Source organism: Cebus imitator, unplaced genomic scaffold (genome assembly GCF_001604975.1).
Source record: "Cebus imitator isolate Cc_AM_T3 unplaced genomic scaffold, Cebus_imitator-1.0 Scaffold241, whole genome shotgun sequence".
NCBI classification, from domain to species: domain Eukaryota; kingdom Metazoa; phylum Chordata; class Mammalia; order Primates; family Cebidae; genus Cebus; species Cebus imitator.
The window spans coordinates 706,988-729,835 of record NW_016107556.1 but is presented as its reverse complement, the minus strand read 5'-3'; the positions used below and the strand labels follow the sequence as shown (position 1 = coordinate 729,835).

At 37.4% G+C, this 22,848-nt stretch overlaps 1 protein-coding gene across 1 annotated transcript in view; it reads left to right on the top strand.

Annotated features, from left to right (window-relative positions):
- HEPHL1 (hephaestin like 1) overlaps nt 1–22,848 on the top strand; it is a 77,816-nt gene that overhangs the window by 13,046 nt on the left and 41,922 nt on the right. The window contains exons 2-6 of the mRNA XM_017498414.2: nt 392–636; nt 14,393–14,605; nt 15,216–15,395; nt 18,726–18,980; nt 21,862–22,030. Coding sequence (XP_017353903.1) covers nt 392–636; nt 14,393–14,605; nt 15,216–15,395; nt 18,726–18,980; nt 21,862–22,030 — 1,062 coding nt within the window. The remainder of the gene's footprint in view (nt 1–391; nt 637–14,392; nt 14,606–15,215; nt 15,396–18,725; nt 18,981–21,861; nt 22,031–22,848) is intronic.

Sequence of the window (22,848 nt, the reverse complement as noted above, 5' to 3'; positions counted from 1 at the left end):
CCCATTATTTGATTGTAAAGTTTTTTGTACACCATCCAGCCGCATGCTTGGAATGCAGTAAATGTACAATAAGTGTTTGTTAAATGAAAAAGCAAAGGAGAAAAACATTGAGTGGAAGGGGGCAGATATGTAGGGTGACTTTAGAGTTCTTTGGATTTGTTTTAGTTTGGTTGTGAATGCAACTTGTGCCCTTTGGCTTGCCACTAAATTGCTGAATCTCATTTCCACATTAATAAACTGAGGCTAATCTTCCCAGGCCTACAGAGGTTACAGGTTATGGTGAACACCAAATGACAGGTCATACATGCAACACTTTATAAACTCCTAATGATAAGCTATTAGGGCTTCTCTTTTCATTTCAGTAACAAAATATTTTTCTTTTTACTTTTAGACTTGCAACCTTATTTCTCGAAAGAGGGCCCAACAGGATAGGCAGCATTTACAAAAAGGCTGTTTACAGACACTTCACGGATGAAACCTACTCAATAGAGATTCCTAAACCTCCCTGGCTTGGATTCCTGGGCCCCATCTTGAGGGCTGAAGTGGGTGATGTGATTGTCATTCATTTAAAGAACTTTGCTTCTCGACCTTACTCTCTGCATCCACATGGTGTTTTCTACAACAAAGATTCAGAAGGTAAATATCAATCCTCTATTATTGGGGTCTTGTTTCTGTTTCATAAGTAAGGTAACTGTCAGAGTTAAAAAGATTTTAGGAGCACAATAATTACATGGATATATTTGTCTTCTCCTCCATCCATCTCCATCTATCCTGTTTCTCTCTTCCCCTTCTTGCATTTTTTTATTTTTTATTTTTTATTTTGAGACAGAGTCTTACTCTGTTGCTCAGGCTGGAGTGCAGTGGCATAATCTCAGCTCACTGCAACCTCCATCTCCCTGGTTCAAGATATTCTCCTGCTTCAGCCTCCCCAGTAGCTGTGATTACAGACATGTACTACCACGCCCAGCTAATTTTTTTGTATGTTTAATAGAGACAGGGTTTCACAATTTTGACAAGGCTGGTCTTGAACTCCTGACCTCAAATCATCCGCCCGCCTTGGCGTCCCAAAGTGCTGGGATTACAGGCGTGAACCACCGTGCCTAGCTCCCCTTCTTGGGTTTTATTTTCATCATTTTTTCCCTCTCCTCTTCCTTGCTTTTCTTTATGTTTACAAAGAACCTCTCGGTACCTGCTCCACCACGCCCCAGGAGCACCCTAGCTTTCTTCCTTGTCACTTAGTCATGCCTGGTTTGCCAACCGGATAAAGGGCAACATGCTCCTATCACCGGTAGCAGCCTTGGCTGTGGGTACGGTGTGGCAATAGAGGCTGAATCTTGCTTCAGGGTGCTGTTTTTGATGCTGCCTTTGTGAAGCAGCCCTGTCTTCCTTCTTGTGTGTACTTTAGGAGTTTCATTAGGGAAGTTTCTGGATTCCTCTCTAATTGAAAAATATTAAACAACTTTCTTAGACTTTTGAGACGGAAGTATTTCCACAACATCATAAGTATTTTTTTTGCATCCTATATTGCATTCTTGCTCATGACCAGGTAGAATGGATCAAAAGGTGCTGCACCTGCTAGGTGACTGCTTCTGGGAAATGTGCCAGGCACAGTGCCATTAACTATGATGCAACTTGTGTTATCATTAAGGAGGAGTTTCTGGGCACTAACAAATACCCCAAGGCAGCCTGACTTGTGTGGTAGCTACTCCAGCCATGTCTCTGTAAGCAGCCAGAGGAGAGAACTCTGATGGCGAACACACAACTGGGATTGCCCTTTCTTCTGGGCTCTTTTCCTCCAACTGGAGTGCAGCAAAGATTTGGTAGTTCTTCGTTGTTGAGGATGAGCACAAAAATAGTGCCAGGTGAACTTTAAGGTGTAACTATGAATGCATTTTCTTTAATATAGTTTTTTTTTTTTTAACTTTTAAGTTCAGAGGTACATGTGCAGGTTTGTTACACAGGTAAACATGTATCATGGGGGTTTGTTGTACAGGTTGTTTTATCACCCAGGAATTCAGCCTAGTACCCATTAGTTATTTTTCATGACACATAGAAGGGAACAACTCACACTGGGGCCTAGCAGAGGGTGGAGGGTTGGAGGAGAGAAAAGATCAAAACTCTATAGCCATTAATCAATACCTCTCCCTTCATCCCTTTTGCTGGCCACTGGCAACTTCTACTTTCTATGTCTATGAATTTGCCTATTCTAGGTACCTCATATAGGTGGAGTCATACAATATTTGTCCTTTGTGTCTGGCTTATTTCACTTAGCAAAATATTTTCAAGGCTCATTCATATTGTAGTATGCATCATAATGTAATACCTTTTAAGGCTGAATAATATTCAATTGCTTGTATATACCAGACTTTATCTGTTCATCTGTTGATGGATGCTTTGGTTGTTTCCACATCTTGGCTATTGTGAAGAATAGTGCTATAAACATTGGTGCGCTGTAGATCTTTTTGAGCATCTGCAAGAGCCCTTGCACCAGAAAAATATGTATGTGCACATTTTTTTCTTTTTTTGTGGGGTCTCGTTCTGTCACTCAGGCTGGTGGCAAATTTTTAAAATTTTTTGTAGAGACGAGGTCTTGCTATGTTGTCCAGGCTGGTATAAACATATTGGTAGATAAAAGGGGTACGTTCTAATGTTCAGCAGTGCTGTACGGTGACTATAGTTAGCAACAATGTATTGTATATTTCAAAATAGCTAGAAGCAAGGACTTGAAGTGTTCCTAAGGTGATGGATACCCTAAATACTCTGACTTGATCATTTTACCTTCTATGCGTGTAACAGAATATCACATGTACCTCATAAATATATACACACATTATATATCAGTTTTTAAGAACTGGTACAGTAAAGGGGACCTTTTCTGTTTGCTTCCTTGTGTGTGTCTGTCTCTACATTAGATTTTAGGTTTCCCAGGAGCAGGGACCATCTTGGATCTTGCAGGGCACTGCTTCCCAGTACCTGGTCCTGTGCTTGGCATGTGGTAAGAGCTCTCTAAACACTTTCTGTGTGCTTCCCAGATCTAGCCCAAGATCATCAATACTCAGAGAGGAAATGTGCCTGGACCAAAATCTTACAGTTGATTAGGAGTTAAGTTGGGATAGACACAGGCTGTCCATTACCATTCTACCTCCCAATCTAGGGCTCTCTCCACTATTCCACATTGTGCCTTTGCCTGTGCAGGCAGTTAAGCAGCACTGCCCATCCTGTGTGCAGATCCCAGCAGGCCACTGGGAGGTCTTGATTTTCAACCTTCCTGTGTCTGCCAGAGGGCTTCTTGTGAAAGTTCAGAGCAATAGCCAGGTCTTTACTTACGGGCATGAGCGGCCCTTAATTTGCTTTTCCTCACCACCATATATAGTTTTCAAAAGGTCTGTATTCATTCATAAACCTTTCATTGAGCACCCACCAGGTACCAGACACTGACTCTGGGTCCTGAGAATAAAAGATGAATGAATCATAGGCAGTAGTAAAAAAAAAAAAATCAATGACTATAAGTGTACGGAGTTAATTTCAGTGCTCTTAATTCTGCTTGATTGATCCATATACTTTCCCTTGGACCAATGCCACAATGTCTTGATTACTGTGAATTTCTAGTAAGTTTTGAAATGGAGTAGCATAAATCCTTCAACTTTGCAATTCTTTTCAAGGCTTTTTGGCTATTTAGGTCCTTTGCCTCCATATATGTATTTGATCAGCTTATTAATTTTTACCTTTTTCCCAATCTTGGAAAGAAAGCATTCTGTCTTCCTCCATTAAGCATGAAGCTAGCTGTAAATTTTTTCTAGATAGCTTTTATCAGATTGAGGATGTTTCTTTTTTTTTTAACTTTGAATTTTTGTGGGAACATAGTAGATGTATATATTTATGGGTCACATGAGATATTTTGATACAAGCATGCAATGCATAGTAGTAACATTGAAGTACATAGAATATCCATCACCTCAAGCATTTATCGTTTGTGTTTCAGACAATCCAATTATACTGTTTTTGTTATTCTAATGCCCACAGTGAAATTATTTTTAACTATCATCACCCTGTTGTGCTAGCAAAAATAGGTCTTATTAATTCTTTTTATTTATTTTATTTTTTTTGAGACGGAGTTTCGCTCTTGTTACCCAGGCTGGAGTGCAATGGCGCGATCTCGGCTCACCGCAACCCCCGCCTCCTGGGTTCAGGCAATTCTCCTGCCTCAGCCTCCTGAGTAGCTGGGATTACAGGCACGCGCCACCATGCCCAGCTGATTTTTTTTTGTAGTTTTAGTAGAGACGGGGTTTCACCATGTTGACCAGGTTGGTCTCGATCTCTTGACCTCGTGATCCACCCGCCTCGGCCTCCCAAAGTGCTGGGATTACAGGCGTGAGCCACCGCGCCCGGCCTAATTCTTTCTAACTAGTTTTTGTAACCATTAACCATCCCCACTTTCCCCCACATTTCTACTACCCTTCCTAGCCACTGGTATCCATCTTTCTATTCTCTACCTATATGAGTTCAATTGTTTTAATTTTCAGTTCCCACAAATAAGTGAGAACATGTGAAGTTTGTCTTTCTGTGCCTGATTTATTTCACTTAACATTATGACCTCCAGTTACACCCACATTGTTGCAAATGACAGGACCTCATTCTTTCTTATGGCTGAGTAGTACTCCATTGTGTATATATACTACATCTTCTTTATCCATCTGTCTGCTGATAGATGCAGTTTGCTTCCAAATCTTGGCTACTGTGAATAGTGCTGCAATAAACATGGAAGTACAGATAAATCTGATTTCTTTTCTTTTGGGTACATTAAAATAGGGTAAGTATCCATACCAGTGGGAATGCTGGATCATATGATAGCTCTATTTTTAGTTTTCTGAGGAAATTTCAAGCTGTTCACTATAGTGGTTGTACTAATTTACATTCCCACCAACAAGGTACAAGGGTTCCCTTTATTCCATATCCTCAGTAGCATTTGTTATTGCCTGTCTTTTGGATAAAAGTCATTTTAACTGGACTGGGAGAATATCTCATTCTAGTTTTGATTTCCATTTCTCTGATGACCAATAATATTGAGCACCTTTTCATACACCTGCTTGCCATTTGAATGTCTTCTTTTGAGGAATAACTATTCAGATCTTTTGCCCATTTTAAAATCTGATAATTAGATTTTTTTCCTATAGAGTTGTTTGAGCTCCTTGTATATTCTGGTTATTATTCCCAGATAGATAGTTTGCAAATATTTTCTCCCATTCTGTGGATTGTCTCTTCACTTTGTTGCTTGTTTCCTTTGCTCTGCAGAAACTTTCTAACTTAATGTGATCCCATTTGTCCACTTTTGCCTTGGTTGCCTGTGCTTGTGGGGTATTACTTAGGAAATTTTTGCCCAGACTTATGTCCTGGAGAGTTATCTCAATGTTTTCTTATAGTAGTTTTATAATTTAAGGTCTTACATTTAAGTTTTTAATCCATTTTCATTTGATTTAATTTTTGTGTATGGTGAGAGACAGGAGTCTAGTTTTATTCTTCTGCATGTGGATATCCAGTTTTCCCAGTACCATTTATTGAAGAGACTATCTTTTCCCCAATGTATGTTCTTGGCACCTTTGTCAAAAGTGAGTTCATTGTAGATGTATGAATTTATTTCCAGGTTGTCTATTCTATTTGTCTATGTGTCTGTTTTTATGCCAGTGCCATCCCATTTGGGTTACTATATCTCTGTAGTATAATTTGAAGTTAGGTAGTATGATTCCTCTAGTTTTGTTCTTTTTGCTTAGGATAGCTTTGGCTATTCTGGTTTTTTTGTGGTTCCATATAAATTTTAAAAATGTTTTTTCAATTTCTGTGAAGACTGTTGTTGGCATTGTGATAGGAATTGCTCTGGGCAGTATGGAAATTTTAATAATATCAATTCTTCTAATCCATGAACATGGAATGTTTTTCCATTTTTTTGTCCTCTTCAGCTTCTTTCATCAATGTTTTTAGTTTTCATTGTAGAGATCCTTCACTTCCTTAGTTAAGTTAATTTTGAGGTATTTCATTTTATTTGTGGCTACCGTAAGTAGGATTGCTTTCTTGATTTCTTTTTCAGATTATTCACTGTTGGCTTATTAAAATGCTACTGATTTTGTATATTGATTTTGTATCCTGCATCTTTATTAACTTTGTCAGGTATAATAGTTTTTGGTGGAGTCTTCACGTTTTTCCAAATATAAGATTATATCATCTGCAAATAAAAATAATTTGACATTTTCCGTTTTAGTTTGGATGCCCTTTATTTCTTCCTCTTGTCTGATTACTCTAGCTAGGACTGGAGGAAATTCCTTTCTATTCCTGGTTTGTTGAGAGTTCTTCACTAAGTAAGTACTGGATTTTATTCAATACTTTTCTGTATCTATTGAGGTGGTCATGTGGCTTTTCTAGATCTACTGAGTTCTATTGATATGTTATTATATTAATTAATTTTTGGATATCCAGCCAACCTGGCATCATGGGAAAAAACCCATTTGGTCATGGTGTACAATCCTTTTTATATGTTGATGAATGCAATTTGCTTGTAAGGCAGTTCTGCTGGCAACAAACTCACTCAGTCTTTATTTATCTAGAATGTCTTGCTTTTAGTTTTGAGGGATAGATTTCCTTGATATAGTATTTTTGGCTAACATTTCTTCCCTGGCACTTTGGGTATATAATCTCATTGTCTTCTGGTTTTCAATGTTCAGATGAGAAGTTAACCATTAATCATGTTGATACTCCCTTGCATGCATTGGCTCATTTTTGTCTGTCTGGTTTCAATGTTATATTTTTGTCTTCCTTTCCTCCTTCCACAGCTTAACAATGATGTGTCTATTTGTGGACCCTTTTGTACTTATCAAATTTTGGCTGATTAGACTTCTTTGATGTGTAGGTTAATGTTTTTCATCAAATTTGGGAAATTTTTGGTCATTATTTCTTCAAATCTTTCTCCCATCCTTTTTTTTTGTTGTTCTCCTCTCACTGCAGACAGCTGTTACACACGTTAGGAAATACATTGTCCCACTGGTCTCTAAGGCTCTATCCATTTTCTTCTATTTTTTCCCCTTCTTTTTCAGATAGGATAATTTCTATTGATCTATCTTCACGTTCACTGATATTTTCTTTTATCCTCTTGAATCTATTGTTGAGCTCTCTAGTAAGTATTTAATTTATTGTACTGTTCTCTTTTTTAAATATTGTACTTTAAGTTCTGGGGTACATGTGCAGTTTGTGCAGAATTGTTGCATAGGTACACACATGCCATGCTGGTGAGCTGTCTCCATCCCCCCATCACCTACATCAGGCATTTCTCTCAATGTTATCCTTCCTCAACCTCCCCATCCCCCGCTGTTCCTCTCCTGGCCCCCTACCCCCCAACAGACCCCAGTGTGTGATTTTCCTTTCCCTGTATGCATGTGTCCTCATTGTTCAACACCCGCCTATGAGTGAGAGCATGCAGTGTTTGGTTTTCTGTTCTTGTGTGAGTTTGCTGAGAATGATGGTTTCCAGATTCATCCATGTCCCTACAAAGAACATGAACTCATCGTTTTTTATGGCTACATAGTATTCCATGGTGTATATGTGCCACATTTTCTTTGTCCAGTATATCATCGATGGGCATTTGGGTTGGTTCCAGGTCATTGCTATTGTAAGCATTGCCACAATGAACATACATGTACCTGTGTCTTTATAATAGAATGATTTATATTCCTTTGGGTATATGCTCAGTAATGGGATTGCTGGGTCAAGTGATATTTCTATTTCTAGATCCTTGAGGAATTGCCACACTGTCTTCTACAATGGTTGAATTAATTTACACTCCCACCAACAGTGTAAAAGTGTTCCTCCTTTCTCCACATCCTCTTCGGCATCTGTTGTCTCCAGATATTTTAATGATTGCCATTCTAACTGGCTTGAGATAGTATCTCAATGTGGTTTTGATTTGCATTTCTCTAATGATCAGTGATGATAAACATTTTTTTTCATATGTTTGTTGGCCTCATAAATGTCTTCTTTTGAAAAGTGTACGTTTATGTCCTTCGCCCACTTTTGAATGGGTTTGTTTGCTTTTTTTCTTGTAAATCTGCCTTAGTTCTTTGTAGATTCTGGATATTAGCCCTTTGTCAGATGGGTAGATTGCAAACATTTTTTCCCATTGTGTTGGTTGCTGGTTCACTCTAATATAATTTCTTTTGTTTTACAGAAGTTCTTAAGTTTAATTAGATCCCATTTGTCTGCTTTGGCTTTTGTTGTCATTGCTTTTGGTGTTTTAGTCATAAATCCTTGCCTACGCCTATGTCCTGAATGGTTTTGCCTAGATTTTCTTCTAGGGTTTTTATGGTGTTAGGTCTTATGTTTAAGTCTTTAATCCATCTGGAGTTAATTTTAGTGTAAGGTGTAAGGAAGGGGTCCAGTTTCTGCTTTCTGCACATGGGTAGCCAGTTCTCCCAACACCATTTATTTAATAGGGAATCTTTTCCCCATTGCTTGTTTTTGTCAGGTTTTTCAAAGATCAGATGGTTGTAGATGTGTTACTTCCGAGGCATCTGTTCTGTTCCATTGGTCTATATCTCTGTTTTGGTACCGGTACCATGCTATTTTGATTACTTAGCCTTATAGTATAGTTTGAAGTCAGGTAGTGTGATGCCTCCAGCTTTCTTTTTGCTTAAGATTGTCTTGGCTATGCAGGCTCTCTTTTGGTTCCATATGAAGTTTAAAGTGTTTTTTTCCAGTTCTGTGAAGAAGGTCAATGGTAGCTTGTTGGGGATAGCGTTGAATCTATAAATTACTTTGGGCAGTATGACCATTTTCACAATATTGATTCTTCCTAACCATGAGCATGGAATGTTTCTCCATCTGTTTGTGTCCTCTCTTATTTCCTCGAGCAGTGGTTTGTAGTTCTTCTTGAAGAGGTCCTTTATCTCCTTTGTTAGTTGTATTCCTAGGTATTTTATTCTCTTTGTAGCAATTGTGAATGGGAGTTCACTCATGATTTGGCTCTCTGTTAGTCTATTATTGGTATATAGGAATGCTTGTGATTTCTGCACATTGATTTTGTATCCTGAGACTTTGCTGAATTTGCTTATCAGTTTAAGGAGACTTTGGGCTGAGATGATGGGGTCTTCTAAATTTACAATCATGTCATCTGCAAGTAGAGACAATTTGACTTCCTCTTTTCCTAATTGAATACCCTTTATTTTTTTTTTTTCTTCCCTGATTGCTCTGGCTACAACTTTCAATACTACGTTGAATAGGAGTGGTGAGAGAGGGCATCCTTGTCTAATGCCAGTTTTCAAAGGGAATGCTTCCAGTTTTTGCCCACTCAGTATGATATGGGCTGTCAGTTTGTCATAAATAGCTTTCATTATTTTGAGATATGTTCTGTTGATGCCTAGTTTAATGAGAGTTTTTAGCATAAAGGGCTGTTGAATTTTGTGGAAGGCCTTCTGTGCATCTATTGAGATAATCATGTGATTTTTGTCTATGGTTCTGTTTATGTGATGGATTACATTTACAGATTTGTATATGTTGAACTTTTCAATGCCAATATTCCAATTTGATTCTTTTTAATATTTCTATTTGCTTATTAAGATCCTCTATTTGTTGAATTTTTTTCCTACCTTTCTTCAACCTTTTACACATAATTCATTAGAATTGTTTGAATGTATTTACTATAGCTGCTTTGAAGTCTTTCTCTGCTAAATTAAACCTCTGAGGACACATAGAGAGATAGTTTCCACTGGCTGCCTTTTTTTCTCTATGAATCACACTTTCCTGTTTCTTAGTGTTTCTCACATTTTTGGTGTTCTTGAAAACCAGATTTTAAAATATATATTGTAGCAACTCTGGATTCTCATTCCTTCATGACCTCTAGGTTATTTGTTGTTGTTTGCTTGCTTGCTTCTTTGTCTAGTAACCTGTGGGCTACGTCTGTGGATTATCTTTCCTATGGTGTGTGGTCACTGAGATTTCTGCTTTTTTAAAAAAATTCATTTTTGTTTTTAAGCCTGGCTTCTGAGAGGTCATTCCTATGTCTGCTTAGCTCAGTGGTCAGCAAATGATTGGACAGAAATTGTGCCTAAGCATCTTGAGCCAGTAAGTCTTCTGTCCTCTGCTAGTGGATCTGTGAGTGGTTAGGGAAACAATGCTGTAGAATCCTACTCCTCTTAGCTGATGTTCAACAGTTTCAAGAGTAAACTTTGCTAAATGTTTCTATTCAATTTCTAGAGTACCAAAATGGTTTGTTATTTTTTTTTTAAATAAGTTTTTTCTAACTGTATAGTTCCTTTTTTGGGAAGAGAATTTGCTGACTTCTTTGCTCTTCTTTAATAAAGTTTTGTCTTTGCTATAGCTGTAAGCTTAAAAGCCTTAAAGTCTCTGCTTAATTCAACTTAGTGTTTGCTGTGAACCACACATAATGCTGGGCTTCCAAGATGAGTAAATATACAGTTGTGGTTTCAAGATGCCATCAGGCGAGGGGTAGAGAATGAAGCTTGGAAGTGGGTTGAGCAGGTGGGGCTAATGTTAATTGAGCAGCTACTTTATGATAATGCCTGTGCCAGAGCTCTTGTGTACATTCCTTTGTTTAATGATAGAATCAACTAGTGCTTTCTTGATCTACATCTGAAATATGCTTAAATGTTAGGACTATTTAAAAAATAAATTTTATTGGCTTTTAAATTTTATTTTTTATTTTATTTGTTTTATTTTTATAGCAATGGAGTCTCACCGTGTTGCCTAGACTAGTCTTAAACTCCTGGCCTGAAGGAATCCTCACACCTTGGCCTCTTAAAGTGTTCAGATTACAAGTGTGAGCCACGGCACCTGGCCTGGTTTTTGTTTTAATATAAAAAATTATAAAGAAGGTGAAAATTGCACACAATCTGATTCTCTACATACTCACTAAAAGTAGTTCAAAACAGAAAATTTAAGAGAAAGTACTATGCAAACATGGTTAGAAGTTCTTAAGAGTACGAAGATATAAAAAGAAAGTAAAAGCCCTTCTCACTTGTCTTTCACTCCAAAGGCAATCATCTTAAACAATTTCTATAAGTTTTTCTCAGACTTTTTTCTATATATATATTGCCATGTATGTATGTGTATATCCTTACTCATTTGTATAAAAAGGGATTATGCTATAATGCTTTCTGTTTTTCACTTTTTACTTTGTCTTGGAAATTTTCTCTTATTAGTACATACAGCAAGACTTCCATTTAATAGTTGTGCAGTATCCCATCATATGAGCATATCTGTTCAGTATTGATAATTATTTAAGTTACTTCCAGTTCATGAAATTTGAAAAATGTTTTCAAGTATGTTTCTACAATACATCATTACAAATACAATTGCTGGTTGTACTCATATACTTTCTTTGAATAGGAATTGGCAAGCTGTCTTCTGAAAAATTGCATATTTTACTCTTCTACAATTTGTTTATCAATGAGCTTAATTCTCCCATAACACCATCAATCTTCAAACTTCTCAAATATAATGGGTAAAAAAAAAAAGTGTAAATTTTTAAAAGCTCACATAGCCTAGAACTATATAAGCAAATAAATAGTGTTTTATACTTTTATATGGTTAATGTTACCATGCTCAAAATCCTTAATAAACTCTTTTGAAAATGACTTGCAGAACAACTTAATGAGCTTCCTATCTCCAAGTCACCTCTTACTTTATATTTATAATTTATTTTGGATCCCCAGTGATATTCTTCAACTTGGGTGGTGGCACAAAGGCTCTGTTTGGGGATTCTCTTTCCTTATTTCAATAATAGCCTTCAATAACTCCTAATTAAAAAGTAATAACAAGGCCCATTATGTAAATTGTGAACATAAGAATTTCTAGAACAATTATTTGTATTGATTTGTATCATATAATCAATTCAAAATAAGTGATCTCAATCAAAGCTTCAAGACAAGTCCACTGCTTACCCACTGTTCCTCAACTCCTGACCCTCTGTATAGAAATCTCTCCATATAGACAAGAAGCTTCCAAGCCATGCATTTTATTCATAGGGCTTTGGACAAAGGCAGTGTAAGGTAATGCCACTCAGTCATATTTTATTCAATATATATATATATTGAGGCATTGGGGTAGATCTTGCAGATACAATCATGAGCAAAAAGAAGCCTGGTATTTGCTTTAATGCAACTTACAGTCTAACATGAGAGAGAGAGAGAGAGAGAGAGAGAGAGACATTAATATATGTGTTCGTATACATGTATATACACATACATACTATACATGTGTGAATATATATATAGTGTGTTTATATATATACATACATATGTTTACACACATATAATTTAAAACTTAGGTAAATGCTATAAATAAATAAGTTTACTGAATGGCTATACTATACCAGGCACTGTGATAAGTGCTTTATAGATATTACATCCTACAGGTCTCAACCACTCTTAAGAGGTAGGCATTTATGATTATCACCACCTAACAGATAAAAAGCTAAGATTCATAGAAGAGAAGGAAATTGCTCCAAGCTGCATACCTAACAAGTGATGGAGATAGAGTTTCTTTTCAGGCAGTCTAATTTCAGTGGCTGTGAACTTAACCGCTGGCTTTACTGCCCTTCTTTCAGTGTGAATGCATTTTAGAAAACTGACCCAGTCCAGGGAGTTCAGGACTGCCTGAGCCAGACCATGCTGGACCTTGTGATCTATGTTAAACACATTTGACCTTTGTCCCAATACCGATGGGAAGCCATGAAATTATTTTAAACAGGGAACAATAGAATTCTATTTAAGATTTGAAAAGATCACTCTTGTGATAACTTGGAAAATGGATAGGAAAGGCAAGATATTCAGGGAAGCCAACTAAGAGATTACTACAAAGTCCAGGTGAGAGATCATGGTAGTTCAGAGTATGATTGTGATGATGGAGATCAACGTAAATGGATGAATTTGAGAAGAAGCAGAGATAGGAACGGGTGGCACTTTGGAAATGGAAAAAGAGGAAGAAGAAGAAGAATGCTTGCTTTGTTTCTGGCTTGTGGCTGAATATTGTTTGTGCCTTTCTTTTCACTGGGAGTAGTGTCAGTTTCTGAGGACCAAGCTTGGGGGAGGAGAGCTAATGCTCCCTGGGAAAGGTTGCATTTGCAGTCTTCTTGAGATTTACAAGTTGAGATATCAAGCAGACAGCTGACTATCAATGTAAAGTATAGAGGTGAAGTCCTGGCTGGATATAAACATGGGTGTCACTGGTGTGGCTGATTGATGGCACTGTGGGGATGGGCGCTATCAGCTAGGGAGAAAGCACAGGCATGAAGGAAGAAGCCAGCATTATACTTTGAGGNAAAAAAAAAAAAAAAAAAAAGGCAGACACAAGAAAGTGAACTGGAAAAGTGGACTGAAAAAGAGTGGTCAAAGAGGATGGTGCGATGTCACATGAGTCAGGGAGGGAGGGAGCTGACAATAGTATCCAATGCTGCTGAGATAGCACAAGTAATTTTTTAAAATGTCACTTGGATTTAATGGATGGGGGAAGCTCTCTGGATTTTTTCCTATGTCCTGTTCCTGTATCATGTTAGATAGTACCAAGTTAGAAAGCAGCAAACTGCATTAATTTAACTTTGAGTAAAAATTGTTTTGTCAAAATACTATTCAGTATTATATTCTCACCTCGTATTGAGAGAAAATGTAAGAAATTGTTTTAAAAAGAATGTTTCTGCATCTTTTGGAAACCGTTCTTGAAAACATTGAAAATGCAGTTCATTATATTACTAATTTATATATAATAATTTTCTTAAAAATACTCTCTTATAATCTAGTATTAGCAAAAATTCCTTTCTCTTAAGGAACTAATAAGTTTCCATTTACTGGACAAAGAAACAATATAAGCTAATTATATTGACCTAATATATATTAATTCTATATTTAACAATATAACCTAAATATAATCAGGAAATTCAAAGCTACAGTTAATATGAAAGGGCTGTAATTAATTATGCAGCATATGGGCTTAATTTGTAAAATGACTTAATTTGTAGAAGTATTCATTATTTCTTCTTCTTATGCTCCTCCTTCCCATCTTGAGTTGATGTCAGCTAAGAGGAATTGAATTCTTCCCGGTTGGTACAGTAGGCTCATCACAAAGAGTCCTTAATATGAACATTTATTAAGTTCCTGGTTCCGCTCAAAGCACTCTGTATACATTGCCTCATTTAATTCTTATATCCCTGTAGGATAAATATCGACATTCCAGTTTTACTGATAGAGAACAGAGACATTGAGAATTTAAGTAACTTGCCTCAAGTCCCATGGCAAATAAGTTTTAATTCAGTTATATTTGATTCCAAAGCTCTGGCCTTCTCTACTACAGATGTAATCTCTGTGTTTTAACTACGTCTTATCTCTCTTTTTTTTGAAAGGAGCCCTATACCCAGATGGAACATCTGGAAAGAACAAAAATGATGACATGGTTCCTCCTGGGAAAAACTACACCTATGTCTGGCCAGTGAGAGAAGAATATGCACCTACTCCAGCTGATGCCAACTGCCTGACCTGGGTGTACCATTCGCACATCGATGCCCCTAAGGACATCTGCTCTGGGCTGATTGGCCCCCTGCTGGTCTGCAAGGAAGGTAAGAAGGCTTGTTTCTAGGTACCTAGGAAGTTGAAATGTGAATAAGATTCACGTCTTATTTTGCCTGTCTTCTTTGCTCCACACAGAATGTGTCTCTTCTTCCAAATTTCTTTAAGAAATTCTAACATGGAAGACCAGTCTGACACCGTAGCAGAGGGTAATAATTCAGATTTCGTGTAAGAATCATCACAGCATTTTAAGACTTTATTCTTATTAGAAAATGATATTTTATAGCACCACACATAGAAAGTGAGAAATTTAGTCAAATGACCAGGGATGCCTTTGGCTTCATTATTTCACCCAAATAATCATTTGCTATTTTATTTCTTATTAATGGACTTACCATGTCTGTACTTTGTCAATAAAGTGAACTCCTTTTAGAGATAGCCAGGCTTCCAAGTCTGTCATTATGAAGATTTCTGTTTTATGAATTTTCTCTTCTGTGGCTCTGCCATTTCCATTAAAGCCTTTTGCTGATTTTATATTGTGGGTTATCCTTGCAGATATAGTTTTCACTGAACTTCAAATTTACCTGACACTATTGGAAGGAAGCAAAGCTCATCTTGATTTAGTTTTTTTTTTTCTACCCTTTTGAATGTGCCTGATAGGTATCCTGAATAGATATTCAGGGACACGGAATGATGTGGATCGAGAGTTTGTTATAATGTTTACTCTTGTGGATGAGAATCAAAGCTGGTACCTTGATGAAAATATCAAACATTTCTGCACGAACCCTGATTCAGTTGACAAGAAAGATGCTGTTTTCCAGAGGAGTAACAAAATGCATGGTAAGTACTTCCATGTTCCCAAACATATAATAGGCCTTTTATACTATAAGATACTACAAGGGATACAACATACACAGAAATATCAATTTGAGTTTGGCAATATTTATAACTCAGTGATGTCCATGGTTAGAAAGTGATGGCCAGGCATGGTGGCTTATGCTTATAATCCCAGCACTTGGGGAGGCCGAGGTGGGCAGATCGTGAAGTCAGGAGTTCGAGACCAGCCTGATCAACTTGGTGAAACCCTGTCGCTACTAAAAATACAAAAATTATCTGGGTGTGATGGCATGCATCTGTAGTCCCAGCTACTAGGGAGGCTGAGGCAGGAGAATCGCTTGAATCTGGAAGGCAGAGATTGCAATGAGCCAAGATTGTGCCACTGCACTCCAGCCTGGGCAGCAGAGTGAGACTTTATCTCAAAAAAGAAAGAAAAAAAGAAAAGAAAGTGATTCAAGACATGACACATGTTTCAACCTGAAACAATCTGAGGGGGACAAGGCAGTGGATACATGCTAAATTGGGCATGCAGTGTGGACAAAGCCACAGAGCTTTGGGAAAATCGAGGGATCAATGTTTTATGGTAACTGGAAAAGTATTGGTTCCTGAGGTGAGCCCGGAGCATGGGTGGGCTTGGATTGACTGGAAGGAGAAAGGAGAATGAAATTATCATCCTATATTAATTCTGTGTTTTGCAACCTTTTGCTTCATTCAGTAACTAACCATTTTCTGAGCAGCTGCTAAATTTTAAGAACTAAGTTATGCCTGGGGTTTAAATAAGCACTTGTTAATTCGTTACGTTTCCCAGGCATTCTTTATATCAACAAAATTTATTGAGCATGCACTGTACATCAGACTCTGTATTTGTTCAAAATAGTGAACGTCTATAGTTACTTCATTAGTTGAGACAGGGCACTTATTCATGCCTGTTTTGCAAAGCAGTAGCTGAATGTAGCATTTTAGGATGTGAGCGTTAAATGGTCTCTTTCTACTCTTTTCTTAAAGAGTTCTAGTGAACATAAACAAAATAGTCAACCTACATAGCCCACCTTACTCATTGACATATCTTCTTCTGTTGCTTGTCTGTCTCTCAGAATTGTTCTAACGAAGGTATCTTCAATGTAGTCATAAAATTATAAGAGAAATTGAAGGAGCTGAAGATCATCTGACCTTTCCATTTTATAGAAGAGAAACTGAGGTCAACAGACTATCAATAACTTGCCTAAGGTCAAAGTGATAATTAGTGCCAGAGAGTTTCCTTAGAAAAGTTCCATAGCAAATAAATATAAATTTGGCCGTGTTTTATTCCAAAGTTCATCAACTCATGATTGTCAGTACACTGACAATTTCCATTGTATTTCATGCCTTCTTTTTTCCTTCTAGTGGTATTCGGCAACCTTGTGTTTAGTGATTCTTGGAAACCATTTTAGGAGGAAAGGAAGTAAGGGAGGGAAAGAAAGGGGAAGGCAGGGAGGCAGAGAAAACAATGAAGGATGGAGTCAGTGAAGATGTAAATGCAGATCACTGCTGTGACCAGTTGTAATTCATATCCTTTACAAAATGGGAGTGATGCTCTCAAATATTGCAGAAAACTAGTATTTGTGATTATTTAAGACTCACCCACTCAAATAATTCCTCTTACTCTGTGTTTTGTCTTTTTAAGTGAAAATGTCCAACATAATGAAATGAATTACATAAGCAAACAGATTACATGTAGCATAAAAAGAAGCCGGTCCAGGCACAATGGCTCATGCCTATAATCCCAGCACTGTAAAAAGCAGATGTGGGAGGACTGCTTGAGGCCAGGAGTTCAAAACCAGCCTGGACAACATATGGAGACCCTTTCTCTACAAAAAAAATCAAACAAATAACAATAACAAAAAATCAGCTGGGCATAGTGGCACAGGCTTGTGGTCCAAGCTACTTGGGACGCTGAGGTCAGAGGATTGCATTAGCCCGGGATTTTGAGGCTGCAGTGAACTAAGTGCCACTGCACCCCAGCCTGGGTGACAGAGCAAGACCCTGTCTCAAAAAACAAAAACAAAAACCCTAGCCTATATGCTGAAGTAGATGTGTGTTTGCAAACTATCCTTCAAGACTAGAAAAGGGCCGGGTATGGTGCCTCACGCCTGTAATCCCAGTACTTTGGGAGGTCAAGGTGGGCGGATCACTTGAGGCCAGGAGTTCAAGACCAGCCTGGCCAACATGACAAAACCTTTCTCTACTAAAAATACAAAAATTAGCTGGGCATGGTGGTGGGCACCTGTAATCTCAGCTACTGGGAAGGCTAACACACGAGAATCTCTTGAACCCAGGAGGCAGACATTGCAGTGAGCTGAGATTGTGCCACTGAACTTCAGCCTGGGTGTGACAGAGTAAGACCCCATCTCAAAAGAAAAAAAAAAAGGAGAGAGAGAGAGACTGGAAAAGGAGACCTAATCAAGTATAGAAAAAAAATTAATTAAAAAAATCTAGCTTATGGAAGATAATACGTACAAAATTTATTGATCAATTTGTTTAAATTTACTAAAGTAATTTAGAATCAGCTGTGCTGCCTAAGTCATTAGGCATTTCAGCAATAATTGCTTTTTAACTCAGTTTGAACTTAAGAAGGGATACTGTGACTTTATAGAACCCTGAATCAAGTTCTTTTCTGAACTTGGTCAAGTCCCAGCTGCCATTTATATGGTTTTAAAGTATTTGCTCCTGGACCTATGCCATAAACTTGATAAGATTCTGCCCTAGCAACATGTAGTAAAATCCGTTTTTCTCTTGGCTTTTTAAAGTAAAAAAACAAACAAATCATGTCTCATAAATCCCTTTTAATCAGTTCCTTTTCTTTCCGTCTTGTCACATGCTTCTTAATTAAGTAGATACTATGTGCCAGTTTTTCCGCTAGGTCCTGATAACTGTTAAGATGAACAAGACAGGGTTTCTAGTGGCAAGGAGCACAGAATCTGATGGAGATGGCAGATATGCCAGGGAAGGATTAGGACAGAGGTGCCTGAGCCTCCTGTAAGTATGAGCAGCACTCTGTTTTCTCCTGACCTCATTACTGTGTTCCCACAGCAGCTCTGAGGCTGTTTTCAGTGTATGCTGATCTTCACTTTTATTGAGTGTTTTCTCTGGAAAAAAGGCCAATAAAAAAGTTTCATTTCTTTTTTGGACAATATATATTTCTAAAAGCCAGGTTTTTCTGCACCAAAACCTTACAACCAATGGTTTGCAGTGGTTTTCCAGCCATTCTCAAGTACGTATTACCAACGTTTTTGGTCCTGGTCGCCTCTGCAGGGCAGTCTCTTACTAGTCTCACTAGGGTGTTTCTGTTTCCAGCCCTCAATGGATACCTCTTTGGAAACTTCCCTGAGCCTGATATGTGTGTTGGTGAATCTGTGTCCTGGCACCTATTTGGAATGGGAAATGAGATAGACATCCATTCCATCTATTTCTATGGTAACACCTTCATCAGCAGAGGGCATCGGACTGATACCATCAACCTGTTCCCAGCCACCTTCCTTACAACAGAAATGACAGTCATGAATCCTGGGAAGTGGATGATAACCTGCCAGGTCAGCGACCACCTACAAGGTAATAAGGACAAAAAGAAGAGTGGATATGTTTAGAATGGTGCAATCAAACCACACAGTCACCAGTGCTTATCCAGTGCCTACTGTTAGATAGAGTCTTGAATGTACTATATTTAATTAGGTAATAAATATGCAGAATATACAGGAAAATACAATGCTCATCTCTTTAATAGCCTATCAACAGACGTGTATTGACCACTTCTATCTGAGAAAGGTAGGAAAGTATAGGTGACGGGGGGTTGGAAGCAGCAAATCACATTGTCATGTAAGTACCTATGCAACAATCCTACATGTTTTGCACATGTACCCCAGAACCTAAAGTGCAATGAAATACATATTTAAAAATAAAATAAAATCTTCAAAGTGTTGCCACAAAAGCATAATGTACTTCAAATTAGCAATAAATATATAATTTCCAAAAAAACAGTTGCCTACTTAAAAAAAAAAAAAGGTAGGAAAGTGATTAAAAATTGATGAGACCTTCAAGGAACCTATAATCTAGTAGTTAGACATAGTTAGACATTTACAAAATGAATAAAATTCAAAACAGAATGAGATAAATGCTCTTTGGGTATTATAGTCACTACTCTGGAACAATCAGAAGGGCTTCCTGAACAGCTGGCTCCTAATCTGAGCCTAGAAATATGGGTAGGAACTGAATAGATGAAAAAGAAAAGAAAGACTTTCCAGGTAGAGGAAGCAACATGAACTGGGAAAAACACATGTTCTCTTTGAGCAACTGTAAGTAGAATAATAAAGTTTTAGCATTTGAAAGGACTTTCTGGATAATAAGGACCAATCCCCCCTTCAATTCTTGAATTTCCTTTGAACATCTCTTGTGAGTAATTATAGCAGCTCATCTCATCTCTGGACTGATCTGTTGGAATGTTCTTCCTCAACTTGAGAGGAAATCCATTGACCTTCATGGACCATGATAGGTGCATGATAAACAGTTGTTGGTTTAAATGCCTATTGAATGACTTGATTCTGGCATACACTATGTCCTTTCTTATCTGGACTATCATATTCCTGGCAGAGAAGTGATGATAGACGAGCCTGGAGAGGTACAACAGGCCCCTTAGCAAAGCTAAGGAGGTGGGGCTGTGTCTGGAAAGGTAATCTTGATCCTTAGTTCTTTAGGCACACTAGTGACATCATCAGTGCAGTTATTTAGGAAGATAAATATATGCATGCAAGAAGGATTTGATGGAGAAATTCTGGCCCTGGATGCTAATTAAGAAGCCTCTGACAGCGTTAGAATTCTAACATATAAAGGGGTCTGGCCTAAGATGGTGAAACCAAGACGGAAAAAAATATGTTAATAGGATAGACACAGAAGAAATAATGTCTGGTTAAATTTGAATACTAACTTCACACAGTAACTGGTAAGTGCAAAGATCCAGCTGCTCAGGACTGCTTTGATAACACATTCTTATTCCTGTCCACCTTCCACAGCTAATCGTAGGATTAGTCAACTGCAGTATCTCAATTACATTCAACTGAAGAATTCATCAGTTAATACCTACTAGATACTCTTCTGGAAAAACAAAGATAAACAAGACAAGGTTTCTATTATCAAAGAGTCTCATGCTGTTAAATCATGGAAGAAACTGTAGATTTAAAATCAAGATATTAGCAGCCATTTGAGAATAGCAAGATTGCTAAATTAGCCCAGTGGTTGTGGACATAAGCTGATATTTATACATTCACTGAAATACAACATTGCTAAATTGTCCATGACTTCAGAAAAAAGTTATTGTAAAAAAATTAGAAAATACATATAATTGGATGTTTTTTAACAAATAGGGATGGGGTCTTCCTATGTTGGCCAGAATGGTCTCAAACTCCTGGGCCCAGGTGATCCTCCTACCTTAGCCTTTCAAAGTGCTGGGTTTATAGGTATGAGCCACTGAATCTGGCTCCTATAAATTGATTTTAAGATCAGTATTCCCATAATAGAAATATTTTATATTCATACTTTGGTAAATATCTTCCCTCACTATTTTCTATTTCTTAATATGTAAATATATATGTATTTTATAAAATGAAATCAGTCTATTAATGCTGCACTGTAGCTAACTTTTCTCATTCACAAATATATCAGAAACACATTTTCATGTCAGTGAATATAGAGCTTACTTTATCATTGCTAATACTTTCAGTGTCCATTATAAGGAGATTACAACTTACCTAATCAATACTATATTGCTTAATGCTTATGTTTTCCACCAATTTTTTTTTTTTGCTATTTATAAACAGTTCTGATCACTATTATTTATACGTTTGCACTTTTGTCTGAACATTTTCTTAGAAAAACTCCTAGATTTAGAATTCCTCTGTCAAAGAGTTTGATTTTTAAAAAAGTTATGGACATACATTGCTACATTCTGTTTTGGAAATTATTATTCTTCTACCCGAAGTATATGAGTGTGGCTCTTTCCCCATTCATCTACCAACATTGAGAATTATTAGTCTTTCTAATCTTTACTAATCTGATCAATGAACAATAGTGTCATTTGAATAGTATTATGGTTTGAGTGCTATTTAAGTACTATTAAGGTTGAACTTTTTTTTCCCATTTGTTTATTGGCCAATATTATTTCTTTTGTGAATAAACTATTTCTGTTCCTTGCTCATTTTCTATTGAAGATTTACTTGTTTTCATCTTCATTTGTAAAAGTGATTTACAAGTTAATCTTTTGTCATCTGTGTCACAAATATCCCTCCTGTTGCCATTTATCCTTTTATAAAAAAGTTCTTTATGGTCAAATTTTCTGTTCAAAAGTCTAAATGTTCATGAAGCCAAATCTATCAGTCTTTTCCGATATGATTCCTTTTGTGAGCATTTATGCCTCAGTTTGTGATTTTCCTCTGTTCTGCAGCTGGTATGCTGGGGCAATACAATGTTGGTAACTGCAAAAGTGATATTTTCTACCCCAAGATGAATGGTCAACAGAGACGCTACTTTATAGCAGCTGAAAAAATTCTTTGGGATTATGCTCCTCAAGGCTATAACAAATTCAGTGGTCTTCCTCTAAATGTCTCTGGCAGGTGAGCACTCTTTGTTGGTGTTTCTAAGCCTCTCATCAGAGAAGCATGAGCTAGGTTTTCTCTGTGATCTCATTTGTATTCCAACCACTGCTCTGATGAGCTCATACTGCATAGATGGCATAATGTTGCTGCTTAAGGTGTTCTTAATACTGCAAAAGCACTGGTGAGAACTGGTAGAATATTTCTTGCTTTGTGACTTGCTGGCTAAATCAAAACACTAGATCATTCATTCATTCATCAAACATTTCTTGAGTAGGTACTATGTGCAAACTATAGTGCAAAGTGCCATTAGAAATACTAAGCTGACAAAGAATAGAGTAAGGTCTTAACACATATGGAGCAGACAGTCTTGAAGAGGGAATGACAGGAGATGGAGATGACCTGGCCTAGCAAGGTTATCATTTTTGGTTCAAGGACATCCTGATTTAAGTTATGTACCCTTTATGTCCTACAAATATTCTTCTTCTTTCTATTCAGTGAAATGCCATTTTTCCTTCAAAGCATTACTCTAATGTCACCTCTGAAGTAAAAGCTTTGACTCCTGATTTATATGAATCATGTTCTCTCTGCACTCCCATAGAATATCCTGCTTTAAAAATTGAATCTAGCCGGGCACGGTGGCTCAAGCCTGTAATCCTAGCACTTTGGGAGGCTGAGGCGGGTGGATCACGAAGTCAAGAGATCGAGACCATCCTGGTCAACATGGTGAAACCCCGTCTCCACTAAAAATACAAAAAATTAGCTGGGCATGGTGGTGCGTGCCTGTAGTCCCAGCTACTCAGGAGGCTGAGACAGGAGAATTGCCTGAACCCAGGAGG